This window comes from Carcharhinus amblyrhynchos, chromosome 8 (assembly GCF_965287045.1).
Source record: "Carcharhinus amblyrhynchos chromosome 8, sCarAmb.v2.hapA, whole genome shotgun sequence".
Taxonomy (NCBI): Eukaryota; Metazoa; Chordata; class Chondrichthyes; order Carcharhiniformes; family Carcharhinidae; genus Carcharhinus; species Carcharhinus amblyrhynchos.
In genome coordinates, this window is record NC_137331.1 from 11,121,467 (window position 1) to 11,144,173 (window position 22,707).

The 22,707-nt window shown below is 41.2% G+C and overlaps 1 protein-coding gene across 4 annotated transcripts in view; it reads left to right on the plus strand.

The window, feature by feature from the left end:
• pdcd6ip (programmed cell death 6 interacting protein) overlaps window positions 1-22,707 on the plus strand; it is a 77,575-nt gene that overhangs the window by 15,069 nt on the left and 39,799 nt on the right. For all 4 annotated transcript variants that reach the window (XM_080193678.1, XM_080193680.1, XM_080193679.1 and 1 more), the window contains exons 2-5: window positions 903-957; window positions 7,341-7,410; window positions 10,418-10,545; window positions 19,843-19,996. In XM_080193678.1, the coding sequence (XP_080049804.1) occupies window positions 903-957; window positions 7,341-7,410; window positions 10,418-10,545; window positions 19,843-19,996 (407 nt within the window). The remainder of the gene's footprint in view (window positions 1-902; window positions 958-7,340; window positions 7,411-10,417; window positions 10,546-19,842; window positions 19,997-22,707) is intronic.

The following is a 22,707-nucleotide window of genomic DNA, read 5'->3' on the forward strand; positions in this document are numbered from 1 at the left end:
AGAATAATTTAGTGGTCGAGGCAAAAGGCATACTGAGCTATGAAATTTCATATGAAATCAATTTCCATAAAATAAATTTGTTTAACAGAAACAGCTGCAGCAACTTTATATTTGTCTATTGTCAACTTCTGGATCCAATCATTAGCTTGCTTTTATTCTGTCACTTGGTGAGCTTACTCTTATTTTTAAATCTGTTTTCAACCAGCATCCGGTACCTCAAAAACTGAATTTTCTGTTTCAACAACTTTCAATATCTTAGGGTTTCCCTCTCACTCAGGGTCTGACTGGGGAAAAAAAAACAGGACTTCGATTAGTGTTATTTATAATAAGCAGTTAATAAATGATCATTACAAATACTGAATAATTTGCAGTAAAAATTAATGTAAAGTTTAGGAGCATCTTGTATGCAACCCAAGGGAGATTACTATCGAACACAAGGTAATTCACCAGAAGCAAATTCACATTTATGTGAGTTCTTTGAACATGGGAAGTAAAATATTCAATTTTTTTTTCATTTTCGGTTCATTGTTTCGAGTTTTGACACTCTCTTCATTCAAGCAGTTTGCTACTTTGAGAAGCTTTCTGAAATCTTTGTGCACAAAATTGTGGTTTAGCAATCTTAGGCTTTGAATTTAAAGCCATTATCCAACTGTAGTGAGGGTTTTGCTTAATTGTTTGTGTAAATGAGGGCATAATTTGACATTCTGAGTACCCTATTTGAAAAAAGCATTAAACTGGAGCCTCATCTGCCTCATGTGGGCGTATAAGGTAACATCACACTATCAAAAGAAGATCTGGGGCAGTGTTTTCTTAATGTTCTGTGAATACATCTCAGAACGGGTGCCGAAACACGTACTGTAAAGATCAAGTATTTAGTCCTAACTGATTTGCTTTTCTTTCAGGTATTATGATCAACTGTGTTCCATTGAGCCCAAGTTTCCATTTGCAGAAAATCAGGTATTCAAGTCTGTACTTCTTTTTGCACTTCTGGTAGATGTTTTGCATTGACGTGAAACCCTTTTATCAAGGTCAACCCTTTTATCAAGGCTGACATGGTCAGCAAATTGTACATTGAAGTAGTCTTGTGTATATTATCTATCTGTTCTAATGGACTGTAGGCCTCTTCATTGATTTGCTTACCATTACAAGTTCCAAATACCTCATCTTTTTTTTCAGGAAATCTTCCTAGTTCCATCTGCAATATCCTATTTTACTGATAAATCCACCTCAGTTTCCAAACACCACTGCAATTCATGCATTCAGTTTAAATCCGCTCATTTAACTCTTTCCAATTCATAGAATCCAAAATGTCCATGATGTTTTACACATGAACGTTCAGATCTAAATCACAAACATGGTAGAATGTATCCATCTGCACTGAAGAAGGAGAAACTTTCACTGCATTATTATTCAGTGTTCGTTGCCAGCCAATTTATAATCTGGGTTATAATGTTGTTGATTGGATAAACGCTGAAGAAAGCTTGCTGTTAATATTAAATTCTCTAACGTGGATACTTTCACTTTCATCATATTAACCATCAACGCTTAAAAATACCAGCGTGGCAATTGAAATATTCCACATTTCAATAAGAACTAACACAGGAAAAGGCTCAGGAGGAATCTGTTGCTAGCACTAGGAAAGAACAAAAGGATTTTTAATTATCCCTTTCAATAACAAAAGACAATTTACAATATATTTATCTTGAAGTTAGAAATATACACGTAAATATATCAATCAGATCCACTAAATAACGAACAAACCCTCCTCAGATTCCTCCTGAACTCATTCTAGGTGTCGATCTGCCGTCTCCATTTTCTATTACTGTTATAATGAGGAACTTTACATTTTCTGTTGTCAGTGATACAGAAAACCAGTGAACAACTGTTGCGACTGCCTTGGAGTATTGCAAAAACTAATATTTGTTAATAGAAAATCCCTCAGATTAAGCAAAAATCACGCTCTCAACGTCATTGGTTTAACAACACCCCTGCCATATAGCCACTCTGCAATAAATTGATATATGCCTAAGGCGTGGGCTTTCTTAACTTAAAATGTAATCTACACCTGAAATGTATTAGAATATTTAAAACATTTCAGGTATAAATTACATCTACGTGTATGAAACAGAAGTATTCATTAATTTACAAGTATTTCTTTTTCCAGTAGAAGACACTAAATTCACTATATTTAACAAGGTACAGCAAGTGCTTCGTTGCAAAGTGTTTCTGGATGTTAAACTGATGCTACATTTTCCTCTGGGGTTTACTTATCGGGGATCTGTTCCCAATTAGTGAAGTGTTTAATTAAACTCTCTGGACAAACGGGACTGGGCCCTTTCATGAAATTAACAGTAACCGACAGGCCTGGATCCACGCGAACCCGAGCACGTGGAACCTGCTCCTGTGAACGTCCTTAAATTATAAAATCCATCCCCAAAATAATAATACTTATTCTCCCCATTTCACCTTGTTGGGGAGGAAATTAAATCTCTAACTAAGAAACTGACACACACTCACATGAGGCCATTGTGCATAGCCTTCAATAATGTTTGCATCTCTCTGTAATTTCCCTGCTGATTTGTTCTTCTACATTGGCCTCACTAGTTGGTAGTCTATAGACTACATTGATCAATGTAACCTAACCCTGTTATTTTTGTTCTTTGGCTCTGGCCACATTGATTCCAAATTGAATCCTCTGGGATATCCTCACTCTCCCCAGCACTGCAGTGCTCTCTTGCATGAACAACATCCCTCTCTCCCCTTTTCCACCTTTTCTGAGCATCTTGTACCCAGGAATATTTAACACCCAGTCCTGCCCTTCCTTGAGTCAGGTCTTTGTTATTGCTACAACATCCTCAACTCAGTCTGTGCCTCTAACTCCACAATTTTATTTGCCATACTTTGTGCATTCACATACATGAACAGTAATGTTGATTTCGCCATCATTACTACTTTCTCCCTTAACTCTGACTTCACTTATTAACTAATTTCTTCATTTTTACTAATTTTCATAATGATTTCTGTTTCTCCCAGAGCATCCTGGTGTTGCTCTCTAATATTTCCTCTTTGTTCCCGCACTCTTGCCAAGTTTGCTTAAAGTCCTTGCGTCACCACAAGCAAAATGCTTCATGACGGGCTCAGTCCCACTCCATTCAGGTACAACCTGTCAAGCTTGTACATGTGCCATTTTCCCCAGACTCTGTCCCAGGAATTACACCATGTTTCCAACTGCACATTCATCTGCTTTATCCTCATTATTTCTGTACTCGCTTTTACATTGCATTGACAGTAATCCAGATATTATCACGTTTGCATTCCTGCTTGCTAATTTTCTACCTGGCTTCTGTGATTGTAGGACCCCATTCCCCTTCCAGTCTAAGTCATTGGTACAAATGTGGACCATGACGTTTGGCTTTTCACTCTTCTCCAGCAGAATGTCCACTTTGTGACATTCTTGATTCTGGCAAAAGAAGGCAGCATACCCGCCCTGAGTTGAGTTTTTACAGCCACAGAAGTGCCTGTCTGTTCTCTTAACATTTATTCCTCTTCCTTTCCTCCTGTACAGCCAAAGCCATTCATGGTGCCCCACCTGCTCTGATGGCACTCCTCTGAAGAACCAGTGCCCTCACCAGCTTCCAAATGGGTAACTGATTTCTGAATTGGACCCCAGAGGCTCTTGCCGAGATCTCCTGCCTATCTAGTTCTTTTTGGACTACTTGGTGGTCACCCTTTCCCTCCCTGCCCCCAGATCCTTCAGCTGCAGTGTGACTATCTCTCTGAATGTACTATCAAGTAGCTCTCAGCTTTGCAGGTGCTCCAGCCACTGCTTGAGCTTTGAAACATGAAACTCAGGTTTCAGCAGCTGACAGCACTTCCTCAACATCTGATTGTCTAGGACAGTGGTAGTGTTCATGCCTTCACACATATTACAGGGCAGCTACTCTGCCATGTTTTATTTTTACTTCTCCTGTGGTAACTGTTGTCTACATGGACCTACATGGTAGGTTGTTGCATAAGGTTAAATCTCATGGAATCCTGGGTGAGGTAGCTAAATGGATATCAAATTGGCTTGACAGAAGCCAGAGGGGGGTTGCAGAAGGTTGTTTATCAAGCTAGAGGCTTGTGACCAATGGTGTGCCTCAGGGATTGGTGCTAGGTCCACTGATGTTTGTCATTTATATTAATGATTTGGATGAGAATTTAGGAGGCATCGTTAGTAAGTTTGCAGATGACACCAAAGTAGGTGGCATAGTGGACAGTGAAGAAGGATTGCAAAGGGATCTTGACCAATTGGGTCAGTGGGCTGCTGAATGGCAGATGGAGTTTAATTTGGATAAATGCAAGGTGATGCACTTTGGTAGATTGAACCAGGCAGGACTTATTCAGTTAATGGTAGGGTGTTGGGGAGAGTTACAGAGCAAAGAGATCTAGGGGTACAGGTTCATTGCTCTTTGAAAGTGGAATCATGGATGGACAGAGTGGTGATGAAGGCATTCAGCATGCTTGGTTTCATTGGTCAGGACATTGAATACAGGAGTTGGGACGTCTTGTGGGAGCTGTATAAGACGTTGGTAAGGCCACACTTGGAATACTATGTGCAGTTCTGGTCATCCTATTATAGAAAGAGGGCGTCACGGTAGCACAGTAGTTAGCACTGCTGCTTCACAGCTCCAGGGTCCTGGGTTTGATTCCCAGCCCGGGTCACTGTCTGTGTGGAGTTTGCACATTGTCCTTGTGTCTGGTGGGTTTCCTCCCACAGCCCAAAGATGTGCGGGTTAGGTTGATTGGCTATGCTAAGAAATTGCCCCTTAGTGTCCAGGGATGCATAGGTTAGAGGGATTAGTGGGTATAATATGTAGGGATATGGGGGTAGGGCGTGGGTGGGATTGTGTTCGGTTCAGACTCGATGGGCCGAAAGGCCTCTTTCTGCACTGTAGGGTTCTATGATTCTCTGAGTGCAGAAGAGATTTACTAGGATGCTACAGGGACTTGATGGTTTGAGTTATAAGGGGAGGCTGGATATACTGGGACTTTTTTCTCTGGAGTGTAGGAGGCTGAGGAATGATCTTAAAAGGGGCTATAAAATAATTAGGGCCATAGATCATCTTGATAGTCAATATCTTTTCCCAAAGGTAGGGGAATCTAAAACTAGAGGGCGGAGGTTTAAGGTGAGAGGGGAGAGATACAAAAGAGTCCAGATGAGCAAATTCTTCCACACAGGATGGTGAGTGTCTGGACCAAGCTGCCAGAGGTAGTAGTTGAGGCTGGTACAATTTTGTCTTTTAAAAAGTGTTTAGACAGTGAACGTGGGTAAGATGGGTATCGAGGGATGTGGGCCAAACACGGGCAATTGGGACTAGCTTAGGCGTTTAAAAAACAGGGCAGCATGGACAAGTTGGGCAGTTTCCATGCTGTAAACCTCTCTGACTCTGTGAAATAAGCTATTCTCTTTTATTGCATTTATGGTGGCTTGTCTGATCTCTAACCCCTGAGCCCCATCAACCCCATGTTTGAATCCGTGGCAGCTCCATTCTATTTGAATTGGTGATTTTGCTGGCCTGTTGGGTTTGCTTTGGTTTCAAAAGAGCTATCTGTCGACTGATAATGAAACAACATTAAGCCTCTGCAATTCAAGAGGTGCGTACTGGTGAGGGAGTAGGTTTAATTTGGAACCTACCCATGTTCCATTGTACATCCCTACGTAGTTCACAAAGTCAAAAAAAAAATTCTTCAAATTTAATAGAACCTCACTGACTTCTGAAATAATTTTGAATAGATTTGACATTTTTGAGGTTCTTGGCCCACAGATTGGTAAATGGTGTAGGAGGGAACCAGAGCTGCTGCCTTTTAAACAAAGCTAAGATTTTCCATGTATTTGAGGTACCAAAGGCTGCTGTTAGTCTGCTCTCCTTTAATTATTTTGCAGAATTTTTTAGCAGAGACCAAGTTTCTTTCGGAATTGGGAAAGTTAGCAACTTTCCGGTTATCCCGGGAGCTGAATCAAGATTAATAGAAGTTGCAGCTTGATCGGCTAAATATTTACACCCAAAGGGTGTATTTATCTCGTTATCATAACTGTTTGCCTTCCAGCCAGCCACTTGTATTGTCTTTTATTAACAACATCAAATCTTTTGATTATCTTGGTAGCATTGCATCATTTTCAATGTTTTGCCAGATAAGTAATGAACTTGTGTGCAAAATCATTTAAAGCTTTATTTTTGGGACAAGGTAAATGTTTTCTTACCAAATACGTGCTTTTCTGTCTCACTGTTAACTAGGTCAGTAGTATGTAAATTATCACCTCCAGAATTGTATTTGTGAGGATTCCAGTAAAACAGCCTGTGACCAGAGTATCTTTGAAGTCGAGTTTCTCTTAGTTGGGCATTCTAACTTTGAAGTTTAGCAGAAACTGAAGAGATGACAAATAACATTTAATGCAGTTTTCCTGGGATACTCAGCACTTTACTGAGATCCTGGCAGTAAGCAAGTGAATGAGCTAGGAAATATTCTCTATGTCTTGGTAATGTTTTAAGCAATAGATGTGTTGAATCAGTTAGAGGTGAAAGATAGCGTACTTTTATTTGAACAGCTTTAAAAGACAAGTGAAGAATAGAGCAGGTGAAATCTGCTAAGTGTTGGTCATTTTCCAAATGTGTATTTATATATACAACCTTGATGTGAGTAAGTGATATTTGCCTTGACTTCATTGTTGGCTGTGGCACTCACAGCTAACTTTGAATCAAAGTGCTGACTGCAATCAACATGTGAATAATTTGGGTTTGAAGGAGGATAGTTGTGGGTGTAATTTCCAGTCACTGCATCATATCTGTATAAACCAAGCTCCCACATATAAAAAGGCATTGAACGAAAGGATTAAATTCATTTTCCAAATTAGCACTGCAAATATTGTTCAATTCTTTGATAATTGGGTCAGATTTGCTTTTGTATATAATTTGTGCATTTCAGATCTTTTGAGTGATATGTTGAAGCATATAAAGTCTAAGAAATCATGCTTAATTCATACATTTTTAAGTTAAATCTTAGTCAAATCTAATGACCTATACATGTTTTATCAGACTTCCATTGTTTTGATGTATGTATGTACGTAATGTTAATTTGTTTAAATTTACAGCCATCCTTGTAACAAAATTGATCAGTTTTTTTTAAAGAAGTTGCTCAATGTGTGATAATGGCAAATGCTGAATATCTTCACTGGGTTTTAAGTCACAAAATGTGCATTAACTGGTTGTGCAAGCAATGAAATGTTTACCTGTTAGAATTGATATTACAACAAATGTGATAATTTAAGATTTAAATTATTTTGTTCCTCCCTTTTAAAGCTTTGTTTAACTTTCACCTGGAAAGATGCATTTGATAAAGGATCCCTGTTTGGAGGATCTGTTAAGCTTGGTAAGTACTTGTTTATGTCATGGTTTTTTGGGGACAAAATTCGAGGGGGGGTGGTAGAAAAGCTTAATTTTTCCCCTCCCCCCCCCCCCCCCACCTCAATTACTTCACATGTTCTATTCCAACAAACGTTCCCTTTTCTCCTTCCTTCACCTCTCATTCCCCCACATTTCCCTCCACTGGGTTTTTTCCAGTGTAAAATCCCATCTTGTCTTTTGTTATTTCCAGGTGATTGACTGACTTTTGGCTCCATCACGCCAAAATCCCAGAAATTTATCAAGTTCATCCCCTATTATTTTCGTTCCCTTTTTTTTTGTGGCAAACACGTAACCTGCACTTGATTGATGCACATTTGAGTCACAAGTCAGAGTGCAGTTTTTATACTGAGACCAGATGCAGAATGTGATTGCTTTGCTCGGTCTGCAATGTAACCTCACAGTTTGGGTCACCTCTTACTTGAGTTCTCCAAAACTCATAAAGAAGAGAGGGGCTGGGAGGGTGGATGGTCGTTGGGTGGAAGGGGGGAGGTTAGCTGTGTTGATAGTAAGGTGGTACGGGATGGCTTGGCAAAGGAGGAGTTGGTGGAGGTAGTGGGGTTTGTAGGTGAGAGAGGAGGGTGGGGTGGGTTGGTAGGTGAGGAGGGGGCAGGGTGGGTTGGTAGATGAGGGAGGGTGGTGGGGTGGTTTGACAGGTGAGAGGAGGGGTGGCGGGAGTGTGTTGGTAGATGAGAGGAGGAGGGTGTGGTGGGCTGGTAAATGGGGAGGAGTGTAGGGGTGGTGAGGTAAGAGGAGGAGGGGGATGAGGTGGCCAAGTGAGTGGGTGAGGGTTGGTAGATGAGAGGAGGAGGGGGTGGCGGGGTCATGAGGTGAGAGGAGCAGGGAGTAGGGTGGGGAGGGGGTGGCAAAGGTGGGGCCAGGAAAGAGTGAGATTTGGTTTGGTTGGGGGGGGGGGGGGGTGGTGGTGGTGGTGGTGGAGAGTGAGGTTTTGGGTGGCAGATGTGGGAAAATTCCTGCCTGTTCGTGTGGATGAAGATGTGGGGTCTGAATGGTTGAGCAATGTTTGAATGTGTGAGAAACACGTGAGTGCATGAATGGGAGAAACAGAACGACCGACTGAGTGCCGTGTGAGTGTTTGCAAATGAGTAAGAGAGGCAGGAGTCTGAGCAGCGTGGGAATGAGAGAGCGTAAGAGACATGTGTGCAAGATTGTGTAAATGGGAGAGGGAGGAGAGAGGGCACGAATGGGAGCAGATGGAGGGTGAGGAGGTGCAAATGGGGGGGCTGGAGTATACGGGAGAAGGGTTCCAGGATACGAATGAATATGGACAAGAGGCTCAAGGGCGTGCAAACCAGAATGGGTAAGAAGATATGCAAACGGGAGCAGGGGAGGGTGAAGGGTTGTGAACTGGAGCAGGTGAGAGGGGCAAGGTGGTGCCAGGGTGCGAGCACATGAAGGGTATGAACTGGAGGGGGTGCGAATGGGAGGGGCTGTGTATGGGAGAGAGGCAATCAGGTTGCAAACGGGAGGGGGCGAGAGGCAAAAGGGGTTGCAGGGGCACGAGCTGGTGAGGGGCAAGAGGGGCCCAAAGCCACAAATGGGAGAGGGCGAGAAAGTGCATGCATGGAAGCAGGGGAGGGATGAGCGCAAAAGGGGATGCCGGGACGTGAGTGGACGAGAGGTAGGAAGCACCCAAATTGTGAAAGGATGCGTGTGGAAGGGCATGAATGGTAGAGGGTGTGAATGGGAGCAAATGGGAGTGGGCGAGGGGCCAGAGTAAGGGAGTGATGCGTGTCTTGTGTGTTTTGTATATTACAGTTGGCTTTCCTGCATTATTTCTCATATGAAAAATAACAAAGGGTAAGACCTGGAGGTATTGAGAGCGGGTGAGATGCGAGAGGGTGTGAACGGGAGCAGGCGCAAGTGCAGGAAGGAGGGCACGAATGGGAGGGGCAAAAGGTACAAAGGGGTGAAGGTGAGTGCGGCAGAACAGGAATGAGAGGGAGCAGGTGGGAACGGGAGCAGGTGAGAGACAAGTGGCAATAGGTGAGTTGGGGTGCACAAATGGAACAGGGCGAGCTGGGCGGGGGTGTGGTTGGTGCATATTAAATAGGCTTAATAGCCTCTTCTGCACTGTTGGGATTCTGTATTTATGACCAGAACTTTTTAATTATTACCAGATTAATATATGCATAGATATGGCTAGAAAAGACTTGTTTACGTTTGTGTCTATTTTGTGGCCCAAAAAAAGGCATTGACATTGAGTGTGGTTGGGGTTGCCTGATGCTCCTGGTATATCATTGGGGATTCTGCGACTCAATTTGGGAAGCTACATGGTTTAGAGAATTTTAGCTATCCTGTGTTATTTTTTCTTTTTGTTGTAGGTAAAAATATACCTCTGAGACTAGTTGTGAGTCAAAATACAGCAGGTTTATTTCAAAAGCTTTTGGGAGAGACCTGGTACCTAACAGTGGTTCTCTGGGCTTCTGTCTGAATACAAGTGAAGAGTAGGTACTTATACCTTCCCCAGTCACGTCCACACTTTCCCAGGCTCTGCAGGGTTCCCAGGCTGTGGCGTGTCTTCCATCATGTGAACATTGCGATTGTCTCTCATCTCAACACCTGTGGTGTGATTAGCTAACATACGAGTTGGCACAAACAAGCTAACTGGCATACAAAGTTACTGGGGTCTGTATAACAATTTTATGTTCGTAGGTACCTGTATAACATATTGGTAAATAGTACATAATAAATATAAATGAAGGCATGCATGTCGACTCCACTATGTTAAACAGAAGTCCATAATATTAAAAGACACAAAATAGATACTAGCTGGGTTAGCCACATTCCTGAACACAATTAGCTGGAAAAAAATCATAAACTTGTGTACAACACCAGGGACGGCTGCTCTTCTTATCTGTCTTGGATACACGCAAACAAGTCTTACAATACTCTTTACAAATCTCTGAGTATTACAAAGTTAATAAATATTTCTTTCTTCAATTTGGTTTCAGCTCTTGCAAGTTTGGGATATGAAAAGAGCTGTGTATTGTTCAACATTGGAGCTCTTGCTAGCCAGATTGCAGCAGAGCAGAATCTGGAGAATGATGAAGGATTGAAAGCAGCAGCTAAGTATTACCAGGTATGCAGGGGTCACTTTCATAAAATCTGTTGTCATATTTTTCATTTGTAATTTTTTTTAGATGGCAGCTTCACTGCCACCAAGCCCCATGCCATGTTTTTCCCTGGTATGTTCTTCCACTTCTTTTCCCATCAGCTTCTCCACTAATGACTCTGTCAGTAACTTCAATCACAGTTACTTGGTCATTTCTACCTTTCAATGCTCATTTATCTCACCCTCATTCATCTTGGTTATTCCTTCTGCTCGGATCCACATTTATTCCCTCGCATCCAAGTGGTGCAATCTTAGAATCATGGAATCTTTAAAGATAGAAGTAGGCAATTCAGGCCGATGTGCCTGTGCTGGTTGTTTGAAAGTTACCCAGTGTGTCTCATTTGCCCGATCTTTTCTCTTAATCCTGCAATTTTATCTTGCTTTGCTATTTATTCAATTCCTTTTTTAAAATTGCTTTATAATTTATTTTCTTTGCACACTCATGCAGTTTATCCACAATTTGCTACATTTCTGAAAAAGGTGCCATTTCAGCTCAGGTTCTTCTGTCAATTACCCTAATTTTTTTTATTCATTTACTGAACGGGTGTCACTGGCTAGACCAGCATTTATTGCCCATCCCTAATTTTTCTTGAGAAGATAGTGGTGAACTGTCTTCTTGAACCACTGCAGTCCTGATGTATGAACATCTACTGTGCTGTTAGTATGTGTTCCAAGATTTGGACACGGCGATGGTCAAGGAACAGCGATATATTTCCAAGTGAGGATGACAAGCGGTTTAGAGGAAAATTTCAGGTAGTGGTCCTGTGAGTCAGTTGCCCTCGCTCTTAATGGTTGTGGGTTTGGAAGGTGCTGTCTAAGGAATCTTGGTGAGTTAGTGCAGCGCATTGAGTTACCACAGTGCATCTTGTACATGGTTTGCACTGCTGCCACTGTTCATGGGTGGAGGGCGTGAATGTTTGTGGAAGGGGTGCAAATCAAGCGGGTTGCTTTGTCCTGGATGGTGTCAAGTTGTTTGTATGTTGTTGAAGCTGCACGTATCCAGGCAAGTGGATTCCTAACCTCTGACCTGCTCTTGCAGCCACCGTATTTATGTGGCTAGTCCAATTCAATTTCTGATAAATGATAACCATAGGATGTTGATGGTGGGGGATTCAGTGATGGTAATGCTATTGAATGTTGGAGATGGATAGATTCTCTCTGATTGGAGATGGTCAGTGCCTGACACTTGTGGTGCAAATGTAACTTAGCAGTATATTGTCCAGGTCTAGCTGCATTTGGACATAGATTACTTCAGTATCTCAGGGATGGCAGGTGTTGTTGAACATTGTGAAACCAACAGCAAACATCCCCATTTCTATCCTTACAATGGAAGGAAGCTCATTGATGAAAAAGCTGAAATTGCTTGGGCATAGGACACTACCTTGACAAACCTCTACAGTGATGTCCTGGAGCTGAGATGATTGACCTCTAATAACCACAACCATCTTTCTTTGTGTTAGGTGTTTTGCAACCTTTGCCCTAATTCCCTTTTGACTCCAGTTTTGCTAGGGCTCCTTGATGCCACATCCAGTCAAATGAGGCCTTGATGTCAACTGCAGTCACTTGCCTCCCATCTGGAGTTTAGTTCTTCTGTCCTGTTTGAACCACGGCTGTAATGAGATCAGGAGCTGATTGACCCTGGCAGAACCCGAGTTGAGCGTCATTGAACAAGCTTTTACTAAGCAAGTGCCGCTTGATAGAGCTGTAGATATACCCCAACCATCACATTTACTGATGATTGAGAATTGAATGATGGGAGGAATATGAGCTGTGTTGGATTTGTTTTACATTTTGTGGACTGGACAAATCTGGGCAAATTTCTACTTTGCTGGGTAGATGCTAGTGTTGTAGCTGCACTGGAACAGCTTGGCCCTGGGCACAGCAAGATAGAATCATAGAATCCTACAGCTCAGAAGGAAGCCGTTGGGCCCATCGAGTCTGCATCGGCTGCAACCCCACCCAGGCCCTATTTCCATAACCCCACATATTTACCCTAGTTAGTCCTCCTGACACCAAGGGGCAATTTAGCATAGCCAATCCACCTAACCCGCACATCTTTGGTTTCTAGAACAGACGTCTGTAGTACTATTGAACGCTCAGTGCCCATAACTTTTACACTATGTGCCTTCAGCCGTTTCTTGATTCCACGTGGAATGAATCAAATTGCCTGAAGCCCTTGAAACCGAATGGTGCAGTCATTGTTTTTCTAAAGTTACTCCAGAGTTAAATTGGCACTGCTTCCATCCTTTAAAAAAAATCAAAATGCTGCGGGTGCTAGACACTGAAATTGAAACGGAAAATTCTGGAAATGTTCAACATGACAGGATAGCAACTGTGCAGAGCTTTTCAGGTTGATTACCTTGCTTGTTGGAATGGCAACATGCTGATAAGGTTTTCGTTTACACATCTTAGGAATTCTTTCTCACTTTGCCCTTCATACTGTTATTTTCCTAACCTGTATCAGAATAATTGCTATTCTTCTTGCATCTTTCTGAAGTCTATTTGCAAAATCGCTTCTCTACATCCTTCCCCGTATTTGAATAGTTCTTCTTTTTGTTCAGTCTGCATGAATAACTTCAGTCTTTGTACCCTCAAACAGAGCAACATTTTATACCCTCATCCTTTCCAGTGTTGTAAGAAAACCTTTGATTCATACTGCCATTCTCTTCCCTGCTCACTCCCCTTCCTTGTCTCGCTTCTCTACCCGTTCACAAATACGTTTTGTAGCAAGGGATGCTAAGTTTGTGTTTTTCCCTTGTGTTGAACCAGACCTCTGTTGTTGTCAAGATCCCATAATCCAATGTGGAAACTAGTACCTGCAACTTGCAATGCTCTATGCGTGGCAAATTTATCTGAGTCCGCCTTTTATTTCTCACTCAGGTAAAAACAAAGTATTGTGGATGTTGGAAATTGGAAATAAAAACAGCAAGTGCTGGGAGTACTCAGCAAGTATTGAAACAAGGATATAATATTTGCAATTCTCCATTTCTTTGCCATCGGTGTATCTAAAGAGGATTGTAAAATTATGGCCAGTGTCACTGCAATTTCCACCGTTACTGCCCTCTGTATCCTTGGGATGCTTCTCATCCAGTCCTGGTTACTTATCAACTTTTAAATACAGCAAGTCTTTTCCATTATGCCTCTTTATCAATTTTTAGTCCATTCAATACCTCAAAGCTTCCATTACTGAGTTCAACATCTTCCTTGGTAAAGACCGATGTCAAGTATTCAGTACCATCGTCAGATTCATTGCCTTTGTGTGTAAATCCCCCTTTTTTTAGTTTCTAATTGCTTCATCCTTCTTTTGCCCCCCATTTTATTTTATATGTTGATACAATAATTTTGGGTTCCTTATTTTGGTAGACACTCGACTCTAGTCATGGATTTGAGCTTTTTTTTGCTTTCCCTCTGAATTTCTGCTACTCAACCAGTTCGAGCTTGCCTGAGAAACTTGACACCTGTTATCTACAGTCTTTTTGCTTCATACTTCTCTTATTCTCTCTGCTCATCCCATGTATTGAGGTCCGATCAGAGTCTTCCAACATGTTGTGGACAAAACTATTGGTTCCAGACCCCCTCAACGAACTCCTTCTCCTTCCCTTCAACCCCTCCCTCACCTCTGTCTTCACTTTGGGGTTGCACTATTTTTTTTCAGGCATTGAAATGGAGTCACAGTGAAAGAAAATTTGGGAAGCTCTGCCGTACCTCCTCACAAAGAAATCATTTTCCTCATTGTCTGTGGTTCTTTTTCCAGTCGCTATGAATTTACGTTCTGGTTCTTGATCTCTGCTATTGGGAGCCAGAGCCCTGATCTTGGCTCAGGCCCTTTTTTTTTTGCCATAAATATTCCTGTTTTGGGATAATCTCTGCAAGTTGATTGCTTGCTTACCAGGCATGTATTTAGTGAATTTGTGTATAATACCAGAGTGCTTGAAGAGGAATTTGGAAAGCTTTTCAATTGTCATCCATGAAATGATGCAGAATTTGTGCGTCCAACCAAGATAACTTCTCTTAAAACTTAAGGTTGGAGTGAGCAGCAGGGTGACAATTGGAGGCAGCTGTCTGCCCCTGGCTGATCCTTTGTCATCAAACATTGACTTAGTCATGATCTCCCAAAAGTGATAAACTGCAATGGAGGATTGCATCTAAAAGGGGGATCAGTGGTTTAGACAGTGGAAACAAGGCTGGGTGTGATCATAAATCCTTTGGCTTCCTTCTGATGTATTTGTCTCCATATTCTGTGGCAAATAGAGAGCCTTTTGTTTGAATAATTTGTTACAGCCACAGGAAAATGAAAATTAAGTTTGTTTTTGTGACTTTATAATTTTGAAAAAGAAGTGGGAGATTTGACACCATTTGAATTTTTGGGCTTTAACTTGATCATTCCAAAGAGTTCAAATTTCATCTAGGTGACCTGACTAACATTTGAACACAGCCATCTATTTCAAAGGCCTGCATTAAAAGATCTGGGTTATAAAAGAATATTGTACAAATAATAATTATTGAAAGACTCTATTCCTGGCATGATTTATTTCAGCGTTAACATTGAGAGTAGTTGAATTCAGTTACACATTTATCCTTTGCTGGATGTTTGAGCTTCCTTCCACATCTCTTCCAAAGTGCTATTCTGATAAGTTCTTTAGCACTAAAATGACTGCAATGTGAATTAAAATTTCCACTAACAACCAGTACAAGGGTTATCTTTGATAGAGTGCTTCTTTTACCCCCTTCTTTAAAGGGGGTGATCTGCTGTCTTAAAATTTTTAATTTCATCCAATTTTAATACTTACTTATTTAGATGCCATGTTCCCAGGCTATTTTGGCTCAATTTGTGCTGCTCTTGAAAAGAAAATTGGAACTGAATTCTTTCTGACTGAATATTAACCGATTTTAATATTGATCAGGGACCCTTTGATGCTGAAAGTGAGTAAATATTTGCATGTGCCTTGTGGATCTAGGCAGAAGCATCTGCCTTATATTTTTACCCATGACTAATATCCTACTGTTGAGAGGAAAGTGGGTGGTTTGGGTGGCAGTAAGATCTTCAAAGTTTAAAAATTTCATTTCTCATGTAACTTTAAACATGTCTAATCCAGTTCTCCCTTTCAAGGGGAAGTCGTTGAGGTTTGCAGTGAGGAATTGATGACGTGGTGGTGATAAGCTACAAATGGAGAACCATACTCTCTTGTTTTGAAAATATACAAATCTGTACAATATCAAGTTCTGTTTTTTCTGCTCAGCACCTCACAGATGCATTGGTAGGGCTGGGGTGAAATGCTGCCTTAGGTTTGCTCTGTCTTCTCCAAAAATGCTATTTGTGACAACATACTAAATTGAGCAGTTACTTCAGAGAGCTTAATTGTCCCTTACTTCTGTTAGTTTGATCCTGCCATTGAAAAAGAGAAGAGAAAAAATTCTTCTTGTTCCTGTCAATGATTAATACATTTTCTACAAAGCATTTTTAAATACTGTTGTCTTCTGAAGAATCTGCTGAAGATGATTTTTAGAATCAGTGCACTTAACAGAACAAACTTTGCATTTTTAGGATGGCAGGCTGTAGTTTAGCAGTAACTTCCTTGATACTATAACAGAGGAGCCATTGTTAATTCAACATTTGGTTTATTTAATTTCCTCCTACGTTTTATTTCATCATGCAAATAATACATTTCTGTGTAAGCATGTTATATACTAACTTTGCATGCATTGCAGATCTATTAAGTTGATCCTTTTGTCTTTGGTTTTCAGTTCCAGTTTTTAAAGAAATGGATTTAAGTTTATCAAATCCTGTTCAATCAAAGCCAAGAACAATGGATACTGCAAATTTGAAATATAAACAAAATGCTGCAAAACCCAGCAGGTCTGATAGCACCTGAGAGAAAGAGAAACTGAGTTCATGTTTTAGATTCAATATGACACTTCTTTGAAACTCTTCAGGACAGCTCTGAAGAAGAGTCACACTGGACTCAAAATGTTGACTGTTTCTTGACAGATGAGGCGAGACTTGCTGTGTTATTCGACCATTCTTTGTTCTCAAGCCAAATGGGCAAAACTGACCAGCATTTTAAAGGCAACAGACTATAATCAACATGCACTTTTTAAATATAATGTAGTAATGAAAGAAAAAAGTTACCGATTTGGGAAACCTGAAAGAAGTACAACGTATGAGAAATGCACAATAGGTTGGTCAGTATTTGTAAAGATATTAAGTTTCTGGTCATAATCATAAGATGAGGACTAGGTGCAGGGCTATGTTAACTGGTCTTTCAAGCCTGCACTGCCATTTAATAAGATTGTGGCTGATCTGACTGTGGCTTGTACTACACTTGCCTGCCTAACTCCACAACCCTTAACTTAGAACCATAAAACCCTACAGCTCAGAAAGAGGCCCTTCGGCCTATCGCGTCTGCTCCGAACACAATCCTACCCCCATATCCCTACATATTGTACACAATCCCTCTAACCTATGCATCCCTGGACACTAAGGGGCAATTTCTTAGCACATCCAATCAACCTAACCCACACAGCTTTGGACTGTGGGAGGAAACTGGAGTACCCGGAGGAAACCCACGCAGACATGAGGAGAATGTGTGTAAACTTCACACAGGCAGTGACCCAAGCTGGGAATCGAACCCAGGACCCTGGAGCTGTGAAGCAGCAGTGCTAACCACTGTGCTACCGTACCGCCCACTTCTTTGGTGATCAAAAAATCTGTCAATAGTCTTACATATGTTCAGTGACCCAGCCTTGATGCTCTGTGGGATAGAATTCTGAACATAAATGACCCCCTGAGAAAATAAATCCTCAATTTTAAATTAAAGACCCACCTTTCAATTGTGCCTCTGAATTCTAGATTTCCCCACATGATGAAATGTCCTCTCAGAATCTGTCCCACTGGAACCTCGTCTATTTTAATAAGATTACCTCTCATTTTTCAAGTACTGCAAATAGTATAGCTGCAGCTTGCTCAGCCTTTTCTCATATAGCAACCTGTTTACCCAAGGAGTCAGCTTAGTGAACTTTCTGAATGGAGATATTTAATTTCTTCTGTTTGTATGTTGTGCTTGCAGCAAGCTTTCACTGCTAAATGACTTTTAACAGTGGAGTCACTGGAGTGCTACAAAACCCAAATTAGTTTCATGTTGCAGAACGTGGTACCCTGTTTAAAGCTCTTCCGCAGTAAGTTGAATCTTTGCATCATGCAAATTTCACCCTTGGCTGTAATATTGAGAAAGTCCAGCAAGCAATTATGGACCAGGATTTGTGATTTTTCATTCCTGTTGTGAAATGAAAATCTGTTCAGAAGAGAACCTAAAAATATTTGTAAAAGCATTAATATAATGAGAAAATGCTGGAAATAAACAGCCCATTGACATTTGTGAAGATCAACAGGCCTCCAATTAGCCTGCATAATGGAATTTTATCAAAACATAAGTCAAAATCTTAGCATCTAAATAAAGGATATTCAATCACCACTAAAAAGTAATGCTGAGTGATCACTGTCTGTCATAAAATCAAAAATGAGACAGCTATGTCCTTGCTGGAAAGAACATTGAATCTGGATTATGTCCTCATTTTCTTTTCCTTTGAATCCAATTTGGCATATCACTGTGAAGGAGCATGCCCTTCACATGGATAATGTCATATACTTCTCACAAACATTTTGAAGGATCATTGCTTCTAAAGTGTTTTGTGAAATGCAGGTTCTGCCAACCCCAAATATGTGGGATGAGAATATAATGAATCTTTATTTCTCCAGAATTCCTTAATGATTTCTTGGGGAAATGTATCATCCTGAGTCATGCAATCGGCATTGCGTCAATTTGATCTTTGAAGCGGTGATGAGTAACTGATCTTGACCAAGTTAATAAACTGACATCATTGGTCTCAGCTGTGAAGGAGGAAGTAAATTGCTTGGGTTTCTGCTACTGTTTTCTATTCGTTCATCTTTGTTGGAAACTTATTACATGGGCTCATGCATGAGGGATATCTACTTAATTGAGATGCCAGGGGACTCCCTATCCTGCGAATGTCCTTCATAGATGAGCATGCTGTGGTTTTTAAAAAAAACTCCACTTATCAAAAACCGCTGCAAACCATTTCCTGACCAAGAGGGTAGCTAGGCCAAGTGATGAGGATGACAAACAGCTATTTGGTTTAAACTTGCTTTTGTATTTAAATTTGACTCATCTGTGGTGTATCTTTTAAGTTTAATTTCATGCCAAACATTAGGAGCTAGCTATGTAAATCCTTTGCTCAAAATCCACCTTATGCTAACCTTGCTATAATTCCTTTCTGATTTGCCATCCCACCATATTAGGGCTTCTCTAGGTTTGAATGAAGGCATTTTAAAGGTGACAATATTTATTACAAAATCACTTTTAAGAACTGCTGTAGTTTTCTGTGTGCCAAAATCAGAAACTAAAATGTTAATGCCCTCTAGTGTTCGAAAAAATCATGGTCAGTATTAACAGGACTTTAAAATTTATTCCTGCCCTCATCCTTTGAGACTCTTGTTTTGATGTTAGCCTTCTACTATTGCTGTACACTTTCTTCTCTAACTTTATTTTCTCACGTGTGATTTCTATAAGCCATTAGTCCTTCCTTTTCTTGTCTCTCTCCTTAACACTTGTTTTTAATTCTTTCTTCCTTATATATGTCTCACATGTGATCCTTCATTATTTTACTCGATTTCTAACTTAAATATAATGTAAAGCAGCAAGGGAGCCATAAACTGGAAAATTTCTAATTTGCTGATTTCTCCCATATTATTGGCAAACAGGTTGATAGTTGGAGCACTGTTGCCGGGTGGAACATCCAAAACACTTTGGAACAGTTTGTTTCTTTCTGGTAGGGGGCTATATTTGTAGTGCATTGAATGGCCGAGATTGAGCACTGAAGTGCTAGCCCTGGGAACAGAAGAACACTATTCAACTATTCTACCATGCAGTTAAATTGTGAATGATCTGTCCGTGTATCCACCATTGCTCCAGAAAGACATCAAGATCAGGCTCAATCTTGAGAGTTCCAATTATCCGAATATTTGGACTTTAGCGGGTAGTGAAGTTCCAGATTTCTACTACTCTTGTATGGGGGAAAAAGGTTGGCTTTCTGATTTCTCTCCTTTAGCCTTAATTTTAAGATTACTGTAACTGGAAGCAGTATTCATAACTGGGTCAGGAATTTGTAAGTTTGCAAAATTGAAGTACTGTTAACTTTTTCATTCCTTGGACTGATGTTGGGAGAAATATGTTTTTATTTTAATAGCTTGCCAGTGGAGTTTTCCAGCACATCAAGGACACTGTACTGTCAGCACTCAATCGAGAGCCCTCTATGGATATTTCTCCTGACACAGTTGGAACCCTCAGTCAAGTTATGTTAGCTCAGGCACAGGAGGTATTTTTCCTTAAAGCAACGGCTGGTAATTATGACTATTTTAAATGTTTTCTTTCATGTGTTCATTCTGAAGCTTGTACTGATAAAATGTTAAGAAATTTCACCGGTTCTTGTTAAATGCCCTTTCTAGTAAGTTAATATTTTGGAATAATTTCAAAAGCAAAAGAAAACTAAAATTAAATTTTAGCTTGTGTCGTTAAAGTTAAATGCTATCAAATCAGTTTTATTTAACCTGATGATGATCAGTTTGCATTCAGTGTTTGACTTTCTGGTTGTGGAAATAAAATTGGTTCATGTTCCTAATGTTGTTTAAGAAGGGTGCCAGGCAAAAGGCGGGGAATTACAGGCCGGTTAGTTTAACGTCTGTGGTAGGTAAAATGTTAGAATCCGTCATTAAGGAGGAAATTGCGAGGCATCTTGAAGGGAATTGCTTGATAGGGCAGACGCAACACGGTTTCATTAAAGGGAAGTCGTGTCTGACCAATTTACTGGAGTTCTATGAGGATGTGTCTAGGGCGGTGGATAGAGGAGAGCCGGTGGATGTGGTCTTTCTGGATTTTCAGAAGGCGTTTGATAAGGTACCTCACAAGAGGTTACTGCAGAAGGTCAGAGGACATGGAGTTGGGGGTAGGGTGTTAGCGTGGATAGAGGATTGGTTGTCAAATAGGAGGCAGAGAGTGGGGGTCAATGGGTGCTATTCGGATTGGCGGTTGGTGACTAGTGGGGTGCCCCAGGGGTCGGTGCTGGGGCCTCAGCTATTTACCATTTATATAGATGATCTGGAGGAGGGAACCGAGTGTAGGGTGTCGAAATTTGCTGATGACACCAAGATTGGGGGAAAGGCAAATTGTGCGGAGGGTGTGGAGAGTCTGCAGAAGGATCTAGATAGGCTGGGCGAATGGGCCAGGAAATGGCAAATGGAATTTAATGTTGGCAAGTGTGAGGTGGTCCACTTTGGTAGGAAGAATGGTAGGAAGGACTATTACTTACGTGGCGAAAAACTGCAGCAGGCGACGGTGCAGAGGGACCTCGGGGTCCTTGTGCATGAGTCGCAAAAACCCAGCCTGCAGGTGCAGCAGGTGGTCAGGAAGGCGAATGGGATGCTGGCCTTCATAGCGAGGGGGATTGAATATAAAAGTAGGGAGGTCTTGCTGCAGCTGTATAGGGCATTGGTGAGGCCGCAGCTGGAGTACTGTGTGCAGTTTTGGGCGCCGCACCTGCGCAAGGATATTTTGGCCTTGGAGGGAGTGCAGAGGAGGTTTACTAGGCTGATACCGGAGTTGAGGGGGTTGAGCTATGAGGAGAGGCTGAATAAACTAGGCTTGTACTCGTTAGAGTTTAGAAGAATGAGGGGAGATCTCATTGAGACGTATAAGATGATGAATGGGATGGATAGGATAGAGGTGGAAAGACTCTTCCCGCTCAAAAAAGACAGTAGGACTAGGGGGCACAGCCTCAAGATAAAGGGGGGGCAGTTCAGAACGGAGTTGAGGAGGAACTTCTTCACTCAAAGGGTGGTGAATCTCTGGAATTCTCTGCCCGTTGAAGTGGTGGAGGCTGCCTCGCTAAATATTTTTAAGAAGCGGGTTGATGGGTTTTTGATAAGAGAGGGGATTAAGGGTTATGGGGAGAGGGCGGGAAAGTGGAACTGAGCCACGACAGATCAGCCATGATCTTATTGAATGGCGGGGCAGGCTCGAAGGGCCAGATGGCCTACTCCTGCTCCTATTTCTTATGTTCTTATGTTCTAATGCTGATACTTAAGTAATTTCTCATCATAAAATCATAGAAATCCTACAAGTGGTAGAAGAGGCCATTTGGCACATTGAGTCTGCACTTGAAAATTTCAATATTTTGTGTCCAGTGGGTGCCACCCCAATAACCACACTGGTTCCCCAATCCTTGTGGCAAGCTTCCAGGGCAGCTCTCATGGTAGCGACGTTACTGATATATATACCAATACAAAATATGTCTGAAAGTGTAACTTAGCAAGCCCTCTCCCCTGCTCTATCCTGGTAACCCCAAACATTCCCCATGGTTGATCCATCTAACCTAGACAACTTGTGACGTTAAAGGGCAATTTAGCATGGCCAATCCATGTAACTTGCACATCTTTGTAGTGTGGGAAGAAACAGGAGCACCCGGAGGAAATGCACAGGCGCAGAGAATGTGTAAACTCCGCGTAGTCACCCAAGTCTGGAATTGAACCCGAGTCTCTGGAGTTATGAGGCAGTAGTGCTGACCGCTGTGCCACTGTGTTGCCCCTGATGTAATGCCACCCACTATCATTCAGATTTTTATGTAATAATGTCAGGGTACCAGATCAGAAACCACAAGGTATGTTAAGAAGCAAGACTAGACCCCAACAATTTTTCTATTTTGGCATTGTGAGGATGGAATATTTCACTCCAGGCATGATTCAACTGACAAACCAGGAAGCCTTTATCAAAACAAATTTTATTTAACAATACAATTTAACTCTAACAAATAAATTATTTTAAATTTACCAATTGAACAATACTTAACTATGATAACATACAATTCTTAACTGCCAACTTCTCACTTGAGCTCCAATTAACCAAAATTTCCCTTATAGACTGTTTATAATTTCGCAAAACACAAGCATATTAGCATGTGACTGAAGTTAACAGTCATGGAGTTTAGAGATGAGAGAGACAGAGAAACACCGGTTTTTTCTCGCAAGCCTGGGCAGCAACTATTTGTATTTTAAAATGA